Source organism: Vipera ursinii, assembly GCF_947247035.1.
Source record: "Vipera ursinii genome assembly, chromosome: 2".
NCBI classification, from domain to species: Eukaryota; Metazoa; Chordata; class Lepidosauria; order Squamata; family Viperidae; genus Vipera; species Vipera ursinii.
In genome coordinates, this window is record NC_139513.1 from 212,129,426 (window position 1) to 212,153,369 (window position 23,944).

Sequence of the window (23,944 nt, forward strand, 5' to 3'; positions counted from 1 at the left end):
GTGGAGCTGCAGGATTGGCCACTGAGAGGAAGTTTTGTCTTCCAGCTTCCTGACTGTCCTTCTTCCCCATCAAAAGCAAGCCATTGTGGCAACTTGCCACATTTTAGATGTGCAGCACTTTCCCCCCCCCCCCACAAAATCATATGGAATGAATATGAGAGGTCAAGCATTGAATAGATGCCATTTTTTGCAGCCCACAATTAGTTAGAGAGGACATTTCTTAGGCTTGTGGGTAATACAGGTAATCCTTGACTTACGATCAGTTGCTTAGCAGCCATTTAAAGTTACAACAGATCCCCCACCCACCCACCTAAAGGTGCTTACAACCAGTGGTGGGATTCAGCCAGTTCGCACCACTTTGGCAGAAGCAGTAGCTAATTTTTTGTTGCCCAGGCCCAGAATGGACTTCCGGAAGTGGCATCCACACAGACAACCGGTTGTTCACATATTTGAATTCCACCACTGCTTACAACCTGTATTCAAAATTCCAACAGCCCATCTCCTGGTCATGCTTGTCAAGTATGCTCAGTAACCTACTTGCATTTGGGGCATCCTGCAGTCACATAACTGCAATTTATGACTTTTTTTGCCAGAAACCAGAGTTTACTTGTCCTTTCCAGCAAAAAACACCCATTACAGACAATAGGTTTGCTTAACAACTGCAGAGTCGCTGAACAACAACAACAAAAAATCATAAAATCAGGTCAGTCATGTGATGGACTCATTTAACAACCGGTATGACTTACAATTATAATTTTGAGCTCAATTATGGGCATAAATTGAAGATTATCTATATTAAGACTTTTGAGAGTGGCAAAGGTGAGGTCGTTGAGCAGCATGAAAATAATTCTGTGGGATTAGTGAGTGAAACCAGTGGGTGAGTAGAAATATCCTTAGCTGAAAGTAAATAAAGCTGCAAATCAACTTGGTTACACTTTGGAGATCAGATTTAAACTAGACATTTTTGTTTGGGGGAAAAAAATCTTGCAATGTCTCTTTCCTTAGCTATATACCAGAGCTTCACTGCAGTTTTCTTCTATAAACCTCTCCAGAGATATGCTATAAAAAAGCAGGATATGCAGGAAATAGCCTGCTCTGGATCTCAGTTGAATGATAAAATGAGATATGGAGGACCAGTTTGCAGCTGTAAGGTGGCCTGGCACCCTGATCCAAATTAGGAGCCTGTTTTAGACTGGCATGTTATGATGTATTTTCTTCCAAATGAAACTGACCAGCTTAAGCATGCTTTTTAAGTTGTTTTTTTTTTAAAAAAGGCTGGCAATATTTCAGCTTGCTTGTAGCAGAACCCTAGAGACAGATAATATCTCTACCCATGACTCAGTGTTAAAAGAACATAACATGAGTAAAGGAGTCCTATTTTAGCTTTCTGTTTAAGGAGTCCATCAAATCTTACTTCGTACAATCAGTCGCGTGTAGGCTGAAGTGAAATGGCTTCCTCCTATGTATCTGGCTGAGTAAACTCCTGCATTATCAAGGTGAACTGAAGACAGGGGTATCGTTAGCAGTTCTGGAACTCGCTTGAGGACAGAATATATAAACGTACCTGCATTGGAGGGAAAAAACAAAATCCAAAGGCATATAATTGAAGATGTAGATCAATGAGAATATGTCTATAAATGTAGATTTTCCACAGCATACATTCCGTAGCGCACATTCATCGGCATCTGCAGCTTTACTAATATTTTGAGTGTATGAAACAATAAGCACGGGATAAAAGAGAACATTTGTGATTTTTCTTACTTCCTTTTGCATGCTGATAAGGCAGCTACTATATTTAATTATTGTTATTACTCAGTTTGACACTTTGCTTGGGTTATGTACAGATCAGTTAAAGTCTTAAGTACAAAATAAAACCCTTTGAGACTAGGATCTTCTTCTTCTGGTGATGTGGTACCCGATTATCCACTCTCAGATTTCCAGATGTCATCTTAATCATTTTAATCAGCTAGCTATATCATTCTTCTGTCACAAAGATTGCACATTTTAATTTGACCCAATTGCTGCTTTCCTAATAGGATGTAGCTGGAACGGGATGTAAAGACATGTTGGCTTGTTTTAGATCAGGGTTCTGGTTCACCCTGAAGTGTTGGTAAAGCCTATGAACCTCTTTTCAGAAAAATACATCTAAATGCATAAAATGAAATACATAGATTAGAAAACTATTATTCTCAAATACGGTTATCAATGTATTAAAAACAATTACAATATGTAGTAAGGTATATGTTTCTTTATTAACCATTACATAAATAACAATACAATACCTTTTTAGGGTGTAATGATTTTAGATAATGTGATATATTGAAGTTGATAGTTTTGGTGTCCAGAGGCCATAAGTTATTTTGTGGCCTATGTACATTATGAAATGGAAACCTACATTTCACTAGAGGTTAGTGAATGTTGAAGTTGTACTTTCTCCCCATCCGATTTCATAGACTCTCTGAAATCTATCTATGGTTTCCCCAAATTCTCACAAATGAAGAACCCCTGTTTTAGATAATTTGGCAAAGGTGTATAGTTAAAGGGCTGCCTCTCCTTTCCCACAATATGTTCACAACAAGACAAAGTAATGTGTGAGGTATGTATTCTAGAAAGAGGCCCATCATCATCATCATGATGACATTTTTCACCCCACTTCATCCCCACATGTATGTAATAATGGTGATGAGTTTTCTCATAGCACAGAATAAACATTGCATACTTCTAGCTGGTCAGATACAAGGTACTTCTCGACTTATAACTGTAATGGAGCCTGCCCATTATGTCTGCAAGTGGTGACAGCCATTAAGCCTTGCTTAATGATTTCCATCCCCTGCGGCGGCCACTAAATGAAAGCACAGGTTGTTAAGCAGAGCACTGGGTGCCGCAGGGGTGAGGGAAACCTTGGGAGACCTACTGCAGGCCCAGGCCCAATTGCCTCAGGCCTTCCTCACCTCCCAAGGCATCCTGTGTTCTGCTCCATGACATTCAAGATCACTGCAGGACTTATCCTACTTCTAGCCGGGCCACTCAGCCACCCAAAGGAGCTTAAAACTGGACAGCAGAAGTTGCTGCAATGGGAAGCCTCAAGACAACCACAAACTGTTCTACAACAGGTACTATTCTTGAGAGCCTTTAGGGGCCTCCATTTTTTTTAAGGAGGTTCCTCAAACTCCACCCACAAATGGAGTCCCTATAGGCTCTTAACAATAGTACAGGTGGTCTTCAACTTACAAGAGTTTGTTTAGTGACTGTTCCAAGTTACAACAGCACTGAAAAATGTGACTTATTACCTTTTTTCATAGTTACAACCTTTGCAGCATCCCCATGATCGTGTGATCAAAATTCAGATGCTTGGCAACTAGTTCATACTTATGACTGTTGCTGTGCCCCAAGGTCATGTGATCCCCTTTTGCGACCTTCTGACAAGCAACATCAATGGGGGAAGCCAGATTCACTTAACAACCGGGTTACTAGCTTATCAACTGCAGCGATTCACTTAACAACTGTTGGCAAGAAAGGTCGCAAAATGGGGCAAAAGCTCACTGAACAAATGCCTCAGTTAATAACAGGAATTTGGGGCTCAATTGTGCTCGTAGGCCAAGGAATATCTGTACCAGCTTGCATAATAGCATGAGGTGGCCACGAGGTGGCTTCTGTAGGAAAGCTACAGAGGCCACCTCGTGCTATTGTGCAAGCTAGTACAGATAGTCAAGCACGCGTGGCATCGCATGGCATCGCATTGCAGCACATCAGCTGAGCACCTCTGCAAAAAAATAGAAAGGTAAGCTGGGTGCTGCTGGGCCCTGGAGCTGGCTGAGTTCTGCAAGTCCCTGGGTGGCCGGGTGGGAAGAAGGCCTGGCCCCACAAGCTCTTAACAGCTTCCCATGCACCGATAGCTTCTGCTTCCCAGCTTTAGGCTCCCTTAGGTTGCTGAATGGCTGAACTGGGACCAGGCCAAAGGCCTGCAAGGTTAGATAAATGGGGGGAGGAATGGAGCATCCCTGTGGTTGGTCGTAAGGGTGAACAACAATGCAATAGGTATAACTTTGAAACAAGGCCGTAAGTAACTTTGGGGGAGTCTGTTGTAGCCTGACATGGTCACTAAATGACCAGCCTAAGTTGAGGACTAATTGTGTTATCCAGAAAAGAAAGAAAAAAGCACAAATACCATTTTTGTAGATTACTGCATCTTCCTCGTTAAAAACCTTTCTGACGAAGGAAATGTTGACAACTTCGCCCTTGTTTGCTGTAATGGTTAAGGCGACTGGTAGGAATGAAGCTAAAATAAAAATGAAACAAGATAGATTATGGATCTGTTCTTTCTTAGTAAATCCTCCAGCATGGAAATTAGAATAATGGCATACTGTAATGCGGGGGGGGGGAACGGTGTAACACAATATCTGAATATATTCAGGGATGGTTGATTAATGAAAAAGGATGTAGTAATGCTCTGTTTGAAAAATGATCCCCAAATGGGACAAAGGAATTCTACAATCCAACTTTGCCAATTTTAGCTATAAATCTTTTCCCCAAATGAAGGCGGATATACATGCCCCAGGATAATGTTGCAGGAACCAAGCTGGGTCGGTTCCTGGGACCAGACGTTTAGTCTTCTGAGCTTTTGGACTTGTGTTGGAGCCCCCATCCTCTGGCAACGTCTCTTTAGCAAAATGTGTGTAAATCTTTTTGATTGGTTTTGTGTGGGTAATTGATATATGTGTGCAAATGTTAGGTAAATGCTTAACATAGATACATATATATGCACAGAAACATATAGGCATACGTATTTCCAAATAAGATCTTCCTGGGGTCTCTCCTTTCCTCTCCTCTTTCTTGGCTTTTTTGGGGTCTCCCTTCCACTTTGGAACCTTATTCCTTTTGTGTCACTAGTTTAATTTATCCATGGCTCTTTGCTTCACTACATTGTTAGCAGGCAGAGGAATCCACATTCTTCGATGGGCTCCATTCCAATGTATTTTTAGACTGTGGCCTATATTTGAGTAATTCATTTGTTTACCAATGGCTTGGATTCCTCATTCAGGAAAGAACAATAACCAGGCTTTGTAGCAGGAGCGGCTTGTTTGACATCTTAAACCAGAAACCAATGTTTGCTGAGGGGTTTCTGGCATTTCACTGGGTTTGGTTTTTGAACCATAGTCCAGGGCCTTGAAGCCTACACAATTCCGTTTTCAAAAATAACTTGCCAAATGTTTATTGGGATGCTACTTGACATCAGGATTAATGATTTGCCCATCTTATCTAAACTTCAATCAAGTTATCCTCCATGAGCCAGGGGGCCACTCTAACCAGGAGTTCTGAAGTTACAAGCCTAATTTGAAGGCCGCCCATTTTGAAAAAGCTGATCTATTACTGAATTGTCCACTCTGACATAGAAGGATTGTCCCTCAAAACCATTTTGAAGGAACTCAGAGGAAACTAAGTCAGGGAACTTCAGGATGTTAAGTATTTATGATCTCACAGGACAGTAGTAATAGCACTTAGGAGTTACATACTGCTTCACAGTGCTTTACAGCCCTCTCTAAGCGGTTTACAGAGTCAGCCTATGGCCCCCAACAATCTGGGTCCTCATTTTATTGACCTCGCAAGGATGGAAGGCTGAGTCAACCTTAAGCTGCTAAGAATTGAACTGCTGGCAGTCAGCAGAATTAGTCTGCAATATTGCATTCTAACCACCGCGCCAACATTGCTGTTTAATACTGTATTATTTAATAATAATGCAGTATGTGTTAATATTTCTTATCATATATGGAATCATAGGACTGGAAAAGGCCTTGGAGATCTTCTAGTCCAACCCCCTGCCCCAGATGTTCCATTGCTTAGGATATATATAAAGCAACTGAACATCTTGCCTCCTTACAATATAGATCGTAAGTTTTCACTGTTAGGAAATTCATCATCATTTCACAAAAAGATCTATTGCGGTACACTGCTCAGTAGCCTCAGTTTGGAACTTCTGTAATAATAATAATAAAAAAATCTCATCATAAAGACGAGATTGAACTGAGGCTCCTAGTTTGAAATTCTCCTAATAAGCCTGAGAGTGATTTTATCACTGAGATTGATAAACAAGGAATTCAGTTTGGTTTTATAATCCCCAGCTATGTCCCTTTCCCTTGAAATGCAATAACTGACAGTAAGATACGGGAAAACTGGCTTTTTCTTATTGAGAACAACGGTGTGTAGCCTAGAACTCTATTATAATTTATACAGTAAAAACTGAGGAATTAATACTGGATAGAATTTTAATGAACTATATTACATTTCTCACACAAACGTTGAAGCATACTAAGGAGTCAAACATCTATAAACATGTTTCAAAATATAGTACAAACGGATACGCAAGAAAATTCCAGAAATTGCTACAGGAAAGGGCGAGAGGTTTATGAGACTATTTTAATCCTAGACATTTAACTACACACAGACAGAATCCCTTGCATGTTTTAACAAAGAAAGGCTTGATGTTTTGGATGATTAGAGAGAACATTATTTTTAGACGTTTATTACCATAAACACAATATTTAGTTCATGATCCAACATGCAAAAACCATATAAAAGAGCTCTGAAGCAACATTTTATATATTTATTTATATAACATTTACATTTTAAATTTAAATGCTTAATGTAAAGCAGGGGTGGCTGTTATGCTGACGTCAAGGTACGTTCCAAGGGAGGCAGTATTTTGTTTACAGGATTATCCACTATCCAATTACCCAATCTAAAATTTCTGTTTCCATCTTAAACAATTTAAATCTTAAATTGAGATTTAAGATGTTTAGATTTGGATGTTTATGGACATTTGAAAAGTTATCTTGTTTTGTCTCGCACTGGGTGCTTTCTGCCTGTCCATGAATTAGCACAAAAAAATACCAGCAATGAGGCCACATTACTATGTGCTGGGCCCTCTTAGATTTAATGAGGCAGGGCTTACGGTGGTGAAGTCCCTTGACATCACCTGGTGGTAAGAAAAATTATCACCAATTCTTCTCCTCAAGGGAGGAGGCAATATTTGACCATTACTAGACCTATAGGTGTAGCCATCTGTCAAAACCTGGTCTTGAGATGCCTGATCCATAGAGGCAGCAGAATGGGGAGGTTACCCAGCAAAGGAGGAAAATACGGTTTCGCTTAATGGATAGTACTCACTTGAATCAAGAGGGCATATAATGGGGAGGGAGAAGCAAGAGAGGCTTGAAGAATTGATGGCTAAAGAGGTAGTCTCCATTCTGCTGCCTCTATGCATCAGAGCCACAGCAGCGCAGCGGTTAGAATACAGTATTGCAGGCTAATTCTGCCGACTGTCAGCAGCTCGATCCTCGGTCTAGGTTGACTCAGCCGCTCAAGGTTGACTCAGCCTTCCATCCTTCCAAGATTGGTAAAATGAGGGCCCAGATCATGGGGGGCAATCTGCTGACTCTGTAAGCCACTTCGAGAGGGCTATAAAGTACTGTGAAGTGGTAGATACGTGCTATTGCTATTGCTACTCCCCCACCTGTCACCTCTGACATTACCTGCAGATTGAGGTAAACCTGACTTCTTTTTTCTTTACTCAAAATACTAATTTATCTTGTAGCCCAAATGGTCCAGTTTGGAACTTGTGACAACTGTAAAGGATATTCATATCTGCTCCTATGTCTTCATATAGGACTCCCAGGTTTTATTATTTGTCTCCAATTACCAAAACCCTAAAAAAGGATCTATCTATATGGTCATTAAGAGTCAACACTGACTTTACGACAATCAATCAATCAATCAATCAATCAATCAATCAATTATCCAGTTACTAAAATCCATTGGCAAACATGTATTTGCAATGGGACTTGGCACACCTTTGCTTATTATATCACAAAGTACCTGTTCGTTGCATCTTCATTGTATATACCAGCTTCGTGTTATCTTTGAATTTTCCTTCACAAAAGTACGCTCCAATGCTCTCCCCAGACTTTTCCCTTTGCCATATCACTTTTTTTGCTATCCCTCTAGTTTCATCATCAGCCACCGCCAAGGGGTTTCGATTCTGGCTCATTAAGGCATCATAATCTCGCCCAATTTTAATAGAGTCCAGGGAACACCATCGAGATGCAATACAAATTAGTGATGTCTCTGAATCGGCCACAGTAGGGAGTGAGTTGATCAATATCAAATCAAATGCTGTCTCTGCATTGCCTGCAACAAAAGAAAGAAGCCTTTGAAGAATCCATTTAATTTTACTTCTTCACGTTGGTCTTTTATCCTCCTCTTTCAGTGGAGCCATAAAAAAGCAAAGCAGAATTGGGTTTGGTCAACATTTAGATGGAGAGTGCTTAGAAGTTCCAGGAACGAAGGCCAGGCTGCGAAGTTGAAAATGGACAACTATCCGGTACTTCTACACTTTTGGAAAAAAAAACCCCTACGTACACATATCCATGAAGTCCTAAGAAGTCAAGCTCAATGCAAACAAAAGTTTAATCAGTGCTTTTTTTGTAAAAGAAAAAGGTGCCGGAACTCACACATGTCATACAACCCGCCTTGCCTACCCTACAAGGTTCCATACAAAAAAGGTGCCGGAACTCCGTTCTGAGCGTTCTATGAGAAAAAGAGCCCTGAGTTTAATAGAGAGGGGGAAAGTTCTGAGTAAAAGTGTTCCATGTGGCTCAGCTTACATGATTCCAATATGTTTTAATTTTATTCAGCTGATGTTAAACCGAAGCCTAGAAATAGCTGAGTCCTACAGCCAGACCTGCCCTGTTACTGATGGCAGTGCCATGATTAATGGAGGTTGAACCCCCTGGATGGTGATGTCTAGAAGAAAGGAGAAAGCAAAGCTGAAGGAATCACCGTTGCTTTGCTTCTCATAAGCTGCATAGTTGAGGCAGCATCAGATGGTAATATGTCTCAATAGATACAGTAAAACAAGATGGGGCCACGGATATCAAATGTAGACTTTTCTGCCAATCCATTGGCAAATAGCACTTTAACTCAGCGGTGGAGAAAGGCTGTAGGTGTCAAATTAGCGAGGAGCTTCCTGAATTTTAATGAGGTTAGATATAGAGATCTTTGTTTTTTCTTTCTTTCTTTCTTTCTTTCTTTCTTTCTTTCTTTCTTTCTTTCTTTCTTTCTTTCTTTCTTTCTTTCTTTCTTTCGATAAACCACATTTTATTCCCACAATTCTTTCATTATCAGTGATGTTTAACCACCGATGGCTATCATGATTATCATACATATTTCCACAAATAAGGCATTACTTTTCTTCGTCATATTTAACAGACAGAAACTGGAGTCATTAGACAAAAGGCACAGGCCGATTACATGGCATGGAGAACATTTTGCTTCATTTTGAAATAATTAATGAAGCAACGTAAATGCAATCTTTTATAATATGACATTTTTAAATTCACAGTCTCAACAAGATTGGTGTTTACTACAGACATTTAGTTGTGGGCTCCCATCCAAGGCTGGAGGCAGGTTTCTATGTCAATATTTTTGCCTTTAAAGTCTGAGGGGAATTAATTACACTACAACATACTTCTACTTGCTGCTCCTACAGACCCAAATCCAGTCCCACTCTGGATAATCCCAACCAAGATAATTTGCACTGTCCAATAGAGGAGGAACATTTTCTGAGAAGAGCAGGCTAAACATTGCTATGAACACTTTAGACAGAATTGCCCATTGAAAGAAAATCACATCTAAATGCTCTGGCTTCAGTAATGATAGCCACTGTGGTTGCTGTGGTTGTTTTCACACTAATACCTTGGCATGTCAGTTTCTAGTATGTATTAATTATGGATTGGAACAGAGCAAAGCACATTTGTAGATGTTTCTCCCATGCATTGTCTTCTGCTACTAGCTTCCATTACATTTACCTCTTTCTTTGCTCAGAGTTACTGTGTTTTCTCCAAAATAAGATCCAACCGGAAAATAAGCTTTACCATGATTTTTCAGGATGCTCGTAATATAAGCCCCACCCCCAAAATAAGCCCAGTTAAAGACGGTCGCATTTAGGACCATATTTCCCCGAATATAAGCCCTAACCGGAAAATAAGTCCTAATGCGTCTTTTGGGGAAACACAGTATTTAGCAATGGTGCAGATAGACTTGCTTGGGAATTTAAGGTCCTATGGCCTTCTGATGCCTGGAATAATTCTGTGGAAAAAAATATTTCCTTCACATTGATCTTCATTGACTTGGGAGGCTGGTGTGTGGTGTAGTTGGTTCACATAGTGTGGTGGGATGGAGGGTTTGTTGTCACTGTGTGTTGGGGGGAGAGAGCACGGGGGGAGGCTCAGCTAATCTCAATGTACACATGTTGTACTTTGACAATAAAGGTTTATTATTATTTATTATTATTTGCCTCCTGCTCCCTCCTCTCCCTTTTGCTACTGTAATTAATTTTAGCAGCAGAGGAGATCATGATGGTCACGATGATTCAAAACCTTGTCAGAGGAGACACGCATTGTCTGCATTATTTATTTATTTTATTACATTTTTACCCCACCTTTATTACTTTATAAGTAATTGAAGGCGGCTGAACACACCCAGTATTCCTTCCTCCCCCTATCTTCCTCAAAACAACAACCTTCTTGTGTGGTAAATTTATTTATTTATTTATTTATTTATTTATTTATTTATTTATTTATTTATTTATTTATTTATTTAATTTATATACCGCCCTTCTCCCGGAGGACTCAGGGCGGTGAACAGGGCAATACATAAAAACTAGATACAAAAATTAAAAATTATTAAAACGTGATTAAACAATGCCCATAATAAATTAATACAGATTAAAATTGAAGTTCATTTATAAAAATCCCACCCCGTCCCATCAGGCCAGGCCAGCTTGTTTAAAGAGATAGGTTTTAAGATCGCGCCGGAAGGAGCGGAGATCGGGCGCCATCCGGAGCTCGGATTGGGCTGAGAGAGACAGTGACTGGCCCAAAGTCACCCAGCTGGCTTCATACCTAATATCTTTACAAAAAGGAGAGCGTTTCTAATTAAAAATAGGAGTAAAAACACACTCCGGTTGGTTAACTATTTCTAGATCTGAGATAAAGTTCCTCATGATGAGCAGTTTTATACTGCTTTAATTTATACTGCTTTAGTTCTCAGGGGATGGGAAAGAATATTCTGGCATCTAAACAAAAAGAATTTTTTATAAAAACTGGATTTTCCCCCCCTAAGAAAATAAGTTTATACCATATACAGCTAGGTAGCAAAACTACCTAAAATCTTTGTTGGGGACTGTTTGCTGACTGCATCGATTCATCAGTCATTTATGCTCGGCAGACCTGCATTACTGTACTCGTCTCATTACATTTGCTTCTCGTGTGTTCATAACACCCTGAGATGGGTCAGACAGCAAGTCCAGTAAAACAAAAATGGATGCCTACATGCTTTGCGTGGTCTTTTTTGCTGATCCTCATTCTGCCTCAGGAATGAAGCTGGCAAGTGGTGCAGTCCTTACAAATTTAGCAAAGTGATGGGTAGTTTCCTCCTTTTGTTTTTCCTCCTCCTTACTGGTAGAAAAAGCACCTACCAATCATATTCCTTAATATATGGAGATATGGGGACAGGGAGTGGTGGTAGATAAAGGTAGTCCCCAACTTACGACCACAATTGAGCCCATGTTTTCTGTCATTAAGTAAGATATTTGTTAAGTGAGTTTGCCCCCATTTTGTGACCTTTCTTGCCTCAGTTGTTAAGTGAATCACTGCAGTTGATAAGTTAGTCACCCGGTTGTTAAGTGAATCTGGCTTCCCCATTGACTTCCCTTGTCAGAAGGTCACGAAAGGGGATCAGACGGCCATGGGACACTTCAACGGTCATAAATACGAACCCAGTTGCCAAGCATCTGACTTTTGATCGGACGATCATGGGGATGCTGCAAAGGTCATAACTGTGAACAACGGTCATAAGTCACTTTTTCAGTGCCGTTGTAACTTTCAATGGTCACTAAATGAACTGTTACAAGTTGAGGACAATCTGTACTGAAAGCAATTGGTTTAGCCTCCTTTAAGCAGCTAACCAATAGACTGCAGGTACAGAAATGTTCTGTGTCTCTTACTTGTCAGTTGATGTCAGCTTTACGCGATAGACCAGTCAGGAAAGATAAGTAGATGAGCTAATTCTACTTTATTGTAAGGTTACATTAACAACATTTTGCAAGTCTGAAAGTAGTAGTAATAATAATAATAATAATAATAATAATAATAATAATAATAATAATAATAATAATAATAATAATAATAATAATTTAATTTTTATACCGCTCTTCTCCCGAAGGACTCAGGGCAGTGTACAGGGCAATACAATAAAATACAATATATAAAAGTTAAAAAATATTAAATACTACAGCCCAATTCAATAAGTTAATACAATAGCGTTAAAATACCCCGTTAAAGTACAGGTAGTCTTTGACTTACAACCTACACTTAGCAACTGTTTGAAGTTACAGCAGACCAAGTGGTGGGATTCAGCCTGTTCGCACCACTTCGGCAGAACCGGTAGCTAATTTTTTGTTGCCCAGGCCCCGAATGGACTTCCGGAAGTGGCATCCACACAGAGAACCGGCTATTCACATATTTGAATCCCACAACTGAGCAGACCCACCCAGAAAATGACATAGTTTCAAAGATCCAATTATCTTTCCCCAAGTGCATTTGGGTCCCCAACAGTCAGCACACATTTATGACTGTTTGCAGTCACAGGACTGCAATTTACGATGTTTTTTTTCCTGAAAACTGGAGCTTAATTCCAATTTCTGGCAAAAACTGCCCCTTAGCTAACAGTAGGTTCCCTCTGTTAAGCAGTTGTCACAAAATAAGGTCATAAATTGTATCAAGTCATGGGGTGACCTGCTTTATGACCGTCCCAACTTACGTGGGGCTCAATTATGTTCCTAACTCAAGGATTTCATGTACCTCTCTCCCACGTCCCCTCTCCAGCCCCCCAAAACTAGTCAGGGTCCCTTCTGAGCTGTTGGCCCTGCCCACATTCCTGCTGTGGGCTAAGCTGCCTTTTATCTGCCCATTCAGTTCCCTTGACGGTGACTCATTGCCCTGCTCCCCAGATCAGACTACATACCATTGCAGCTGGGCTATTTATTCTGAAAGAACATCAAGGCCAGCAGATCATAGATGTGAACCAGTGGTGTGGAAAGAGCCAGGAGTGAGCAACTGGGAACAAGCAAGCTCCATCTTTAATGGGTACCACAATGACGGTTGTGCTGGCGGCAGGAGACCATGGTTGATGGCACCTTAAGGTCTTTGAGTCAGCAAAGTAGTGTTGGAGTAAAACAAAGCACCCTTCAAAGTAATGACAACAAACACGGCCACACAAAACCCCTTCTCATCAGAAGCAAAGAGCACCCAAACAATAATTCCAAGTGGGGAGGATCTACTTGCAGCCAACTAAAGTGGCCAACAGGAAATGGGCAGATCCCAGCTTCTGAGCAGAACACCAACCTTATCAACAACAAAGTATTCAAGATCCACATCCACAGAAAAAAATATATCAGGAAGACAGGGGGGTGGAAATATCCTACTTTGAAACTGGAACAGCTAAGGTAACTTTAGACTGTCGAGTTGTGGGCTGGAGTTATGAAGGAGGCAGAGACCTGTCATATGAAAACAATTATTGGGGCATGTTCATCCTGTGTTTACGTGGATGTGAAGATGAGCTCATAGTTTTTCAGATAACTTTTTTTCTTAGTGCAAGGAATATGCAGCAAAAGAAGTCAAATGTATTAAGTTGTCTTCATCAGATGGCCTGCTGAAGATGAAGACACAAAGCCAGAGCAAGTCATTTGCTCTTGACTTGAAGAACTAAATAGCACATCATCCGTTCCAAGTACAGTGACCTACACTGAGGATGGGACAACATCTTGCAGTTTTCTTCTTGCTCAAAGAAGATTTACTGAAAGCAGTAATTTAAAATGGACGGAGAAATTTAGCTATTGTGTTGACTTTTGAAAAAGGCAGGCTAGTTCTCAAACTGCCAGATACATTTTTCCAAAATGTCCATATACAGAAGTTAATATCTATAGATTGCTAGTGCCATAGAATCTTCTGTCCCAATTAAATACTTGATACCAACTAGGTTGCAGGATATGGACAGTTTTGTCTTTCAGTAACTTATTGTTGCCTACCAACCTAGGACCACCAGCACAAATCCAGGCAACTAGCAGATGGCAGCAAAAAGTGTTGAAGGCTAAATCAGGATTTTCCCCCCCCTACTGTATCTGCATCTGAACAGCAACAAACGTTGCTCAGCAATGATCTCTTAAAAACGACGGGATCTGTTCAGTGGTGGGATTCAAATAGGTGAACAACCAGTTCTCTGTGTGGATGCCACTTCCGGAAGTCCATTCTGGGCCTGGGCAACAAAAAAAATAGCTACCGGTTCTGCCAAAGTGTGCGAACTGGATTAATCCCACCACTAGATCTGTTGGTATCTGCCCTTGTTTATATAGCAAAAAAAATCTGTGGTGGCATATATATTTTTTTGCCCAATTAAATCACCATTTTTATGCCAGGGAACAACTCATGAGGGAAACAATTGCAAAGATACATGTAAGCAGGAAACAGAATTCTTAGAAAATTTAGCACGGTTGGACATAGTTTGGATAACTCCTTCCTTCCTTCCTTCCTTCCTTCCTTCCTTCCTTCCTTCCTTCCTTCCTTCCTTCCTTCCTTCCTTCCTTCCTTCCCTTCCCTTCCCTTCCCTTCCCTTCCCTTCCCACAAGACCAATACGCTTCTTTCTCAGAACTACATTGGATGTATCCGACGAAGTGATGACTTCTGATTCAGAAAGGTGTAAATGTATGAATTTTAAAAATGCTACAAGGGTCTTTAAGTTTTGTTTTGTTTTGCTTCTAAAGACTAGCAGAGCAAACCTCTCTGAAAACTCACTCCCTTAGATCTCTTGATGCCACCTAGCCTGCAGGACAAAGAACACTTCCAAATATATGCTTCCACCTCAGGCCCGGATTCTTGCTTTTGGGAGTGCATTTATTTCTGACTTGACCCAGTTAATTGAAAACTGCAGCCAAAGGTGGTTTATTTTTCTTACAAATTAGGCAGAAAGGTTTTGTTGTGCTTGCGCAGCCCTTATGAGCAGTCTGACTTCCTAGTGGAATTATTCGTGCTTCCTATCATTCTCAGGATCCAGTTTCAAGTCAGCCATATTGACGCAGCTGCAGAGATTTCTTCCCGTAACCGAGATTCTGTTTAGAATAGAGATTCTCAAACTTTCATTTCTTAAACCCCAGCTATCGTTTTATCAAAGGAGTTTGGGCTGATCATGTTAGAACAAACAAACCATTTAACCCAATGAAAAGTTATAGGCCAATCTGCACCTAGAATCTTAGTGCATTTGAGAAAAAAGGAACCAATCTGCACGTCTCTTGTTCCTCCACCTGTCCAATAGAAGAGTACAAAAGACATTATCCAATCAGCATCCTACCTTATGCTATCAGTAGGCATACGCAACAACAATGTAAAACACTAAGGTGTTTTTGTTGTTGTTGTTGTTAAAAGCAACATTTCCTCTATTTTTTTTCTGTAATTGCATTTTACACCTTTCAAACCTATCTCTGGTAGTTTGCAAAAAAAATCTGAGAGAAGCTTAGCACAGAAATGTAGTGTAATTTTTCTTTAAAAGGTAAACTATTGCAGTGGAATCCCTTAAAAATCTCAACAGTCTGCATGCCAGTAATCCACTCCTGCGTTAAAAAAAATACACAACTTATGGAAATGGCATGATGGGAGGCCAGCAACTTTTCAGCTACGTGTATGTCCAATAGCTATAACCATAGTAGAAGGTAGCATTGCAGTGGGATTTAGAAGGAGACTAGGTGGGACACGGGCTTAGTCACTGGCTCACCCACAAATGAGACATATAACAAAATGCTTATAAACATATGTATATGAGCCTTTATTGCAGGGGTGTCAAACTCAATTTCATTGAGGGCCGCATCGGCATTGCGGTTGCCCTCAGGGGGCCGGGTAGGTATGGCCAGGGTGGGCGTGGCCTACTGGGTGGGCGTGGCTAGAGTGCATATGGCCTGCTGGGTGGGCGTGGCCAGCTCTACATCGTTCGCATCAAGAGTGCCTATGGGGGCCTGAGCAGGAGTGGGACAGATCTGGGGGTCTCTGGCAGGAGGAGGGTCTCTGGGCCAGGGCCAAGGCAGTGGGGGCCGTTCCCTTCTTGTTTCCAGGATGGCTTCGCAGGCCGCATGAAACCACTTCGCGGGCCGGATCCGGCCCCCGGGCCTTGTGTTTGACATGTCTGAGCTACGTGTATGTCCAATAGCTATAACCATAGTAGAAGTTAGCATTGCAGTGGGATTTAGAAGGAGACTAGGTTGGGACAGGGGCTTAGTCACTGGCTCACCCACAAATGAGACATATAACAAAATGCTTATAAACATATGTATATGAGCCTTTATTGGGTTAAGTGGTTGGTTTGTTTTAACGTGATCAGCTGAAGCTTCTTTAATAGAATGATAGATGGGGTTTAAGAAATGAAAAGCTGAGAATCTCTGTCCTAAGCAATATAGTATGAATAGGAAATCTCCAGAATCTCTGTTATGGGAAGAAATTGCTGCATTTGTGGGATTATGTTTGACTTCAAACTGGGTCCTGAGAGATGGAACGATAGGAAGCAAGAATAATTCTGCTAGGAAGTGGGAGAAATCTGCAAATAGCAAAGGCAATTGTACCTAGGTTTCAAACTGTTTTGTTAGAAGTAGAGAAGTGAAAACAATGCTTTGGTGGAAATAAAACTATTATTTATTTATCAAGCTGTTATTATTATTTACTTTCATTAGGATAAATGACAGCTCTCTTGTTTGGAAGCCTGTGGATTTCTGCTGTCTCATCAATCTCAGCTTTAGAATGTAAGTATAGCAGTTGTCACGGAAATGACATAATCATCATAATTACTTAACAGGCCTTATTCAAGTCACACATTTTATCTTATAAAGCGCTACAGTTTCTGGACAGACCCTCATTCCCAAACTCAACTCATGCCACAAATTTCATCTCAAGGAGAGATGCTGAGGTTTAGGAGACCATATCTTCTTCACCTTTTGTAAAACCAGGGCTTTTTTTCCTCATAGAACGCTCAGAACGGAGTTCCGGCACCTTTTTTGGATGGAACCTTGTAGGGTAGGGCAAGGCGGGTTGTATGACATGTGTGAGTTCCGGCACCTTTTTCTTTTACAAAAAAAGCACTGTGTAAAGTTGTACAGAATACGCAGCGATTGGCCGTATTGTTTTGATCAATTGGCTTATGATTTTTGTGATGTGCTGTTTATTGGTTCTATTGTTGCATTGTGAATCCCCTTAGTCTTTCACAGGAGGGTGGGTATAAACATTTAGAAACAATTCATAAATTCCCAGTGCTATATAGATTCAAAGCTACCACAATACTACTGACTGGAGAGCAGGCTTACATTTGCTTTGCTTGCTGACCATTACATTAATTGACACCTTTATCCCAGATGTAATTAGCACTTTTCTGGTAGTGTACATCACCATAGAAAGGACAAAATATTTCTTTCTGTGTCCCCTGGCATTAGTCTTCTGGGGAGGTGGGGTCGTTGGCAGCGAACGCGGCCCCGTAGGTCACCCGAGGAAAAAGGAGGCGAGAAACATTTAATGCTTTTGGCAGTAAAACCCAGAGGCCCGTTCTCCACCTTGGGTGGAGTCATTTTTGCTCTCCTAAGCAGCAACACCCACAACAAACCTCACCCCCTTCCTTCCCCCTCCCACCCCACTTGGGGCGAGGCTAAGCCAGTGTTTAAAGCCTGCCAATGGGCAATCACTCTTAATACCTTCCCCGTTTGGGGAATGTCAATAGTGCTTTCCTGGACTCCGCCTGTTGTATCTAGAGGAAGGCGTGTTCGCATTGTCTTCCCCGCTTGCCCCAGGAAACATGATATCACACTTGAACAAAAGCGGGAAAGCTGTCAGATCTATTGAGATGGGTGTGACCTCCATACACACCTAAAGCAGGCAAGGCTGGCGGGTCAGCAGCTCTTTAGTATGCGAGAAATAAATATGCATCAGCTGACTTGCCAAGAGGATTTTAGTCCTGCAGAATTAGAATCCAGGACAGGGGTTACCCTAAGAAAGACAGGTAGTCCTCGATTTACAATATTTCATTTAGTGACTGTTCAAAACAGTACTGAAAACGACTCCTGACCATTTTTCACACACAAGACCATTGCAGCATCTCCACAGTCATGAGTTCAAAATTCAAACGCTTGGCAACTGGTTCATAATTATGACAGTTGCAGTGTTCCTTGGGTCATGAGATCACCTTTTGCGACCTTCTGACCAGCAAAGCCAGTGGGGAAGCCAGATTCACTTCACAACTTTGTTACAAACTTAATAAGTGCAGTGATTCACTTAACAAAGGGAGTAAAATGGGGCAAAAACTCACTTAACAAATGTCTCATTTAGTAACAAATTCTGGGCTCAAGTGTGGTTGTAAATCCACAATATCTACCTGTAAGACAAGTGGATAACAGACTAGCAAGGACAGGATTCCTTTTTTCATTTAATAACATAGGACAAGATGAATGTTCAATGTGGAAAAATAATTTTACGTGTATTCATCCTTCTTTTAAAGAAATCAGAATGGTGTGATATTTTGCATCCTTCCCCCTTCCTCCCCTCCTCCCTAATTTTGGAAGATACAGAAAGTTGAGGATAAACAATAATTAGTTCAAACTCAGATTTTTCACAGGACTTTCGTCTCCCTCTCTCCCTAAATTCCAGCACTTTGTGTTCTGTATACAAATTCTCAAAATTGTATTCCCTTTCTTTTGTACTTGTCTCTATTTATAAATATGATGGAACATACAGTAAAGATTGAATGCTATTTTCTGCGGGTTGATGGCAAGTCCTCCTTAAAAATGTTCACTTATGTTTTTATAATTAAAACTAACCAAGTACTCTATGGTCCCTATTTCTTTTTCTCAGTGTAGATTAACAACTAACCAGGAATTGTTTTAACTGATAGAAAAGACAGAGCTATTTAGATACTAGCTTTCCCTTCCCCTCTGCTAAGCCATCTGCTGCAATTTAAAGATGGCCAAGAAAATGCGGCATGCTTAAGCCTACAGATATTCGTGGAATTAAAGTAGTTAATTTTGTCTTGTGGAGATAATGGCACACACACAGTAAAAAAACACACACCATAATATTGGAATATAACATAAAGGTGATCAATATTTGCTGTCTGAACGACTGAATCATGTTTTAATTTCCCCAGATATAGACTGTTTAGTACTTTATTTATTTAATTTATGCTCCACTTTTTTCAGGGGCTCCTAAAGTATCTCCAGAACAAATCCTAGAGTGAACTTAATTATAGACCCTAACAACTTGTAATGCTTTTTGCGCTTCCTTCCTAAGAATTTTTGAACGAAAACATTAAAAAAAATATAGGTGCTTTTTAAAAAACAAACTAACCAGTGTAAATAGTACCGAAATGTTATACCTAAGATTTTGTGATACTTTGGACAAAGTGCTTTCTACTTTTTTTTCCCCATTTCATCTTTACAAACACCTTGAAAAATAGGTCCTTATTATTCGAATAGTATAAATGGAGGTGTAATGAGGAAACTGTCCAAAGACCTGAAGAATTTAAATCCATTGTTACCAACATAGTAGATATTTCGTATTTATTTAACTATGTGCTTTTTTCCCCTTCAATTCCTACCTTTTTTTGTTGCAAAATTACTTTTTTTTTAGGAAAATAAAAGCAGGTTGGCCAGAGATAAGCTATTGAATGAACAATACTTGGGATATAGCCACTAATTAAAGGCAGGAGAAGAAGAAAAATAAAACTTTTTCAAAGCATGTGAATTTCACAATTAAACTAGGGAAATGATTCTAATTTGAGTTTAGTATGTTAGCATTAATTCTAATTCTAAGAAATGTTATACGGCTGCTGGCCAAATGTAAACAAAGGGAACTAACGTTGTCATTAAGCACTACTATGGAAGCATTCCCAGTAATGCATACATGTGCAAGACTTGGTTTCCACAAAACTAAAGTACTGATGTGGTAATCAAAAGAGAGACAGCATCAAACCACTAATAGCACAAGGGTTTAAACTGTGCCCAGAAACAAGTGCAAACATTCCACATATTTGTCAGACAATTATTTGGTACAACGAATCTTACTAAAAGTCAATCTCAGCATCTGACTCGTACGTGCATCTCCAACGATCTCCTTTTAAATTACGTACGAAGTGCCAATTATCAAAGAACAGCATGGCTAGCGAAGAATATGCTTTACCGTAAGAGATCAAACTAAGGAAAGAGAGAATTAAAGCACGGCATTTATGCAAGGGTTTTGAGATCTTCGCTGGGAAGTTGCAAAGAACTACAACAAAAAAACAAAACAAAAAAACACCACCCCGCCACTCTTACCTGAAAGCATAAAGCTGAATTCACAGAAAAGAAGCAGTGCTAAAAATGTCCACGCTTTTCCAAGTATATCCATCCAGTTTATACTTTAGTTCATGAACTACCAGAGGTCCTTTCAGTGGGATAAGCCTCAGTCGTTGCCCTTTCTTTGCATCGCACGGCAAACTAGCTTTCCAGGGAGCAACAGATTCACTGAAATACTGGGGTGGACTAGAGCAAGCGCTTAGCTGTCTCAGCAATGGGAGTTTTAAGTTCCTTTTTCCTGTTTCCTCTCGTAGATTAGGATGGGAAAAGCAGGATCTTAAAGTCATTCTTCATCAGCAGGATTTGTGAGATTGTCTGAGCCCCCGTCTACTACATCTAAAAAGCTTTGCTGTTCCTACAGGGGGGGAGGGAGGGAGGGAGGGAATGGGCCGTAAGCTCTCCCTCCCCAGGTCATGGCCAGTGCTGTCAGAAACAATAGAACATCCTCCAGGAGGGAGAATTATGAAAATAACAAACCCCCTCCACCTAGACATGGTATGTGAAAATGTGCTACCCCACCTCCTCTTCCATCTCACCATCTGCTAATTACTACCAGAGTTCCTGTTTAGGATACAAGTTTTTGAGTTCTTGATTTACCTGTAAGTACATAGCTAATCCTTGAACTTTCAAGAACACCCCCTCCCCCCCTTCTACATCATCCTTCTTCAGGGGATGGAATCACCCTGGCCAAATTCTGCAGAGAGTGAGAAGCTACAGTTCTCAACAGCTCCATCCATCTCCTTGCATCCCTAAGGTTAGGGATGCAAGATGTTTAGAAACACTTAGGAGCCAGTGGTTTTCCACCAAACCGAAAGAAGAGATCCACATAACTTGCTAAGCCTCGTTTTTTTTAAAAAAAAGTACAACATAATTGTTGTGTTTTACAACATCGACACCAAACACTTTGCATTGTGCCATAGGACAGGGTGAGAGCCCAGTCCAGGGTTGATATACTGCACTCAACTATGTTTGGACTATAGTTTATTGAACAAACTGTTGTGGTTCCATTCATCTGTGATACTAAATTACAAATCACCATGCACCATGCTGTGCCCAAACCGAAATGCAGATAGTCCTTGCCTCATGACCACAACTGAGCCCAAAATTTCTGTTGCTAAGTGAGACAGTTGCGCGGTGAGTTTCGCCCCATTGGTAGGTTGTTAAGTGAATCACTGCAGTTGTTAAGTGAATTTGGCTCCCCCATTGACTTTGCATGCCAGAAGGTCGCAGAAGGGGATCACATGACCTTGGGAACACAATGACAGTCATAAGTATGAACCAGTTGGCAAGCATCTGAATTTTGATCCTGTGACCATGGGGATGCTGCAGAGGTTGTAAGTGTAAAACAGTCATAAATCACGGGCTATTGTAACCCTGAGAGATCACTAAATGAGCTGTTGTAAGTTTTACCTGTAAAACATTATATAGAAGAGAATATACATAGCCCTGGATTGAACTTTGGAGTCCTTGGTGCTCTCTAAGCTTGTTTGTTTGCTTGCAGATACTTCACAAACCAAGTAGGTAACATCATCAGTGCTGATAATGTTACCTAGTTGACTAATGAGCTGATGATATTACCTAGTCGGGTAACAAAATGTCTGGCGGGCAAACAAACACACTCAGAGAGCACAAAGGACTCCACAAAACACATCATACCTAAATCAGTAGGCATTTATAGTTCTTTGGATGATAGGAGCTTACCGGTATTACTTTTTTCCAAGAATGAGAGGAACAAAGAAATGAAACAGCAGTCTTCTGCCTAATTGACCTGCATGTACATTTCACAGGAATCCAATGGGACTTGGGTAGATGTGCATATAATTCTGGTCTGATTCTGCTTCTCAAAGGTTGCAGTTGCAAAGCATATCATATGAGAAAGCTTGTAGCAAGACGTATATGAAAAATACATGGAAGTTGGTTTACTCATTGTGGAATGTATTGCACTCTTTGGCTTGTTTATTCATGCCAAAATAAATATCCTGACTTTCTAAGTAAAGGCCATCTTGAAGAAACATACAACACATTAAAATGAAATGAACATACAAAGCAATGAAAATATTACCAAACTGACAAAAATTATAATTAATTAGGAAGTGTAGTTACTGTAGAAGATCAATCAGTCTGTAGATAAGCAAACAAAATCTTGTTGCTATGATTTGGTTTTTACAAGATGTTTAAAACAAAGCTGGATTCCATGGCTGATGCCCTTTGAAATTTAAAGCCCTTCCAAACTTTGCCCTAATCGTGGCTCCAACTAATCATCCTTTGTGGACATCTTGATGATGCAGCCTTTCTTCCATTCTCCCTAGAGGAGTATAGAGGTGATCTTGAAGAAAGAATGCAAGAGTAGGTTACACAAGCATTCAGGCTAGTCTTGAAATAGAGAAGGAGATCAGAAAGAAAGTCAAGATTGACCTGCCTTGATTCTCCTATCACAATCAAGGCAGGTCAATCTTGAGTTTCTTTCTGATCTCCTCTTCTCTTTCGGAGGAGGGAGAGAACAGCTCTGTTAGGCTCTCAAGATTCGTTATTGCACCTTGCAGCAATAAACATGAGCTCCAGAAGTCCTTCTGTAGTCTGTTTCCTGAGCTGGCTTACCTTGAAGAGATGACATTTCTATTCTATTGCTGAGGCTGCCTAAACCAGCTTTTGCCTTTAATTATACTGTCTCACACAAATAGAAGGACCCCATTTGGTGGCCTTGTTACTGAACTAGATAAAGAACTCAGCTGTTTGGGACAGAACCAGTGATATTGGTCCTTTTGTGTTGATTCCTGAACCAGAGGAAATGCAAATTTAAATTGCTGTCTGGGTGAGTCTTCCGATGGAAATGGGTCACAGAACAAAAGAAGCTGGGCTCAGAAACAAAGTTGTTAAGAAGCTAAAAAGGAGAGGCTGATTTCTCAAATGATCTGGCCTTGTTATTTAAGTATAATACCTCATGATTGCTCAACGTGATTATCAATTCAATCAGAATAGGGCTGGAAGGCACCTTTGAAGTCTTCTAGTCCAACCCCCCTGCTCAAGCAGGAGACCCTATATTATTTCAGACAAGTGACTGTCCAATGTTTCTTAAAAACCTTCAGTGATGAAGCATCCACAACTTCTGAAGAGAAGCTTTCCACTGGTTAATTGTCCTCACTGTTAGAAAGTTTCTCCTTAATTCCAGGTTGCTTCTCTTCTTGATTTGTTTCCAACCATTGTTTCTTGTCCTGCCGTCTGGTGCTTTGGAAAATAAGTTGACACCCTCCTCTTTGTGGCACCCTCTCAGATGCTGAAATACTGCTATCATGTCCCCACTAGTCCTTCTTTTCCCTAGACTAGCCAAACCCAAATCCTGCAACCATTCTTCATATCTTTTTGTCACCAGGCCTTTAATCATCTCAGTTGCTCTTCTTTACACATTTTCCCCAAAGTCTCAATATCTTTTTTTTGTAATGTGGTAACTAAAACTGGACGCAGTATTCCAGATGTGACCT

General features: G+C 40.5%; 1 protein-coding gene across 1 annotated transcript in view; it reads right to left on the bottom strand.

The window, feature by feature from the left end:
• TEK (TEK receptor tyrosine kinase) overlaps window positions 1–20,517 on the bottom strand; it is a gene marked incomplete at its 5' end in the record, with an annotated part of 64,656 nt that extends 44,139 nt beyond the window's left edge. Inside the window, 4 exons of the mRNA XM_083353785.1 lie at window positions 1,415–1,564; window positions 4,169–4,279; window positions 7,873–8,184; window positions 20,445–20,517. Of these exons, the coding sequence (XP_083209911.1) occupies window positions 1,415–1,564; window positions 4,169–4,279; window positions 7,873–8,184; window positions 20,445–20,517 (646 nt within the window). The remainder of the gene's footprint in view (window positions 1–1,414; window positions 1,565–4,168; window positions 4,280–7,872; window positions 8,185–20,444) is intronic.
• Between the last annotated feature and the right edge of the window lie 3,427 nt (window positions 20,518–23,944).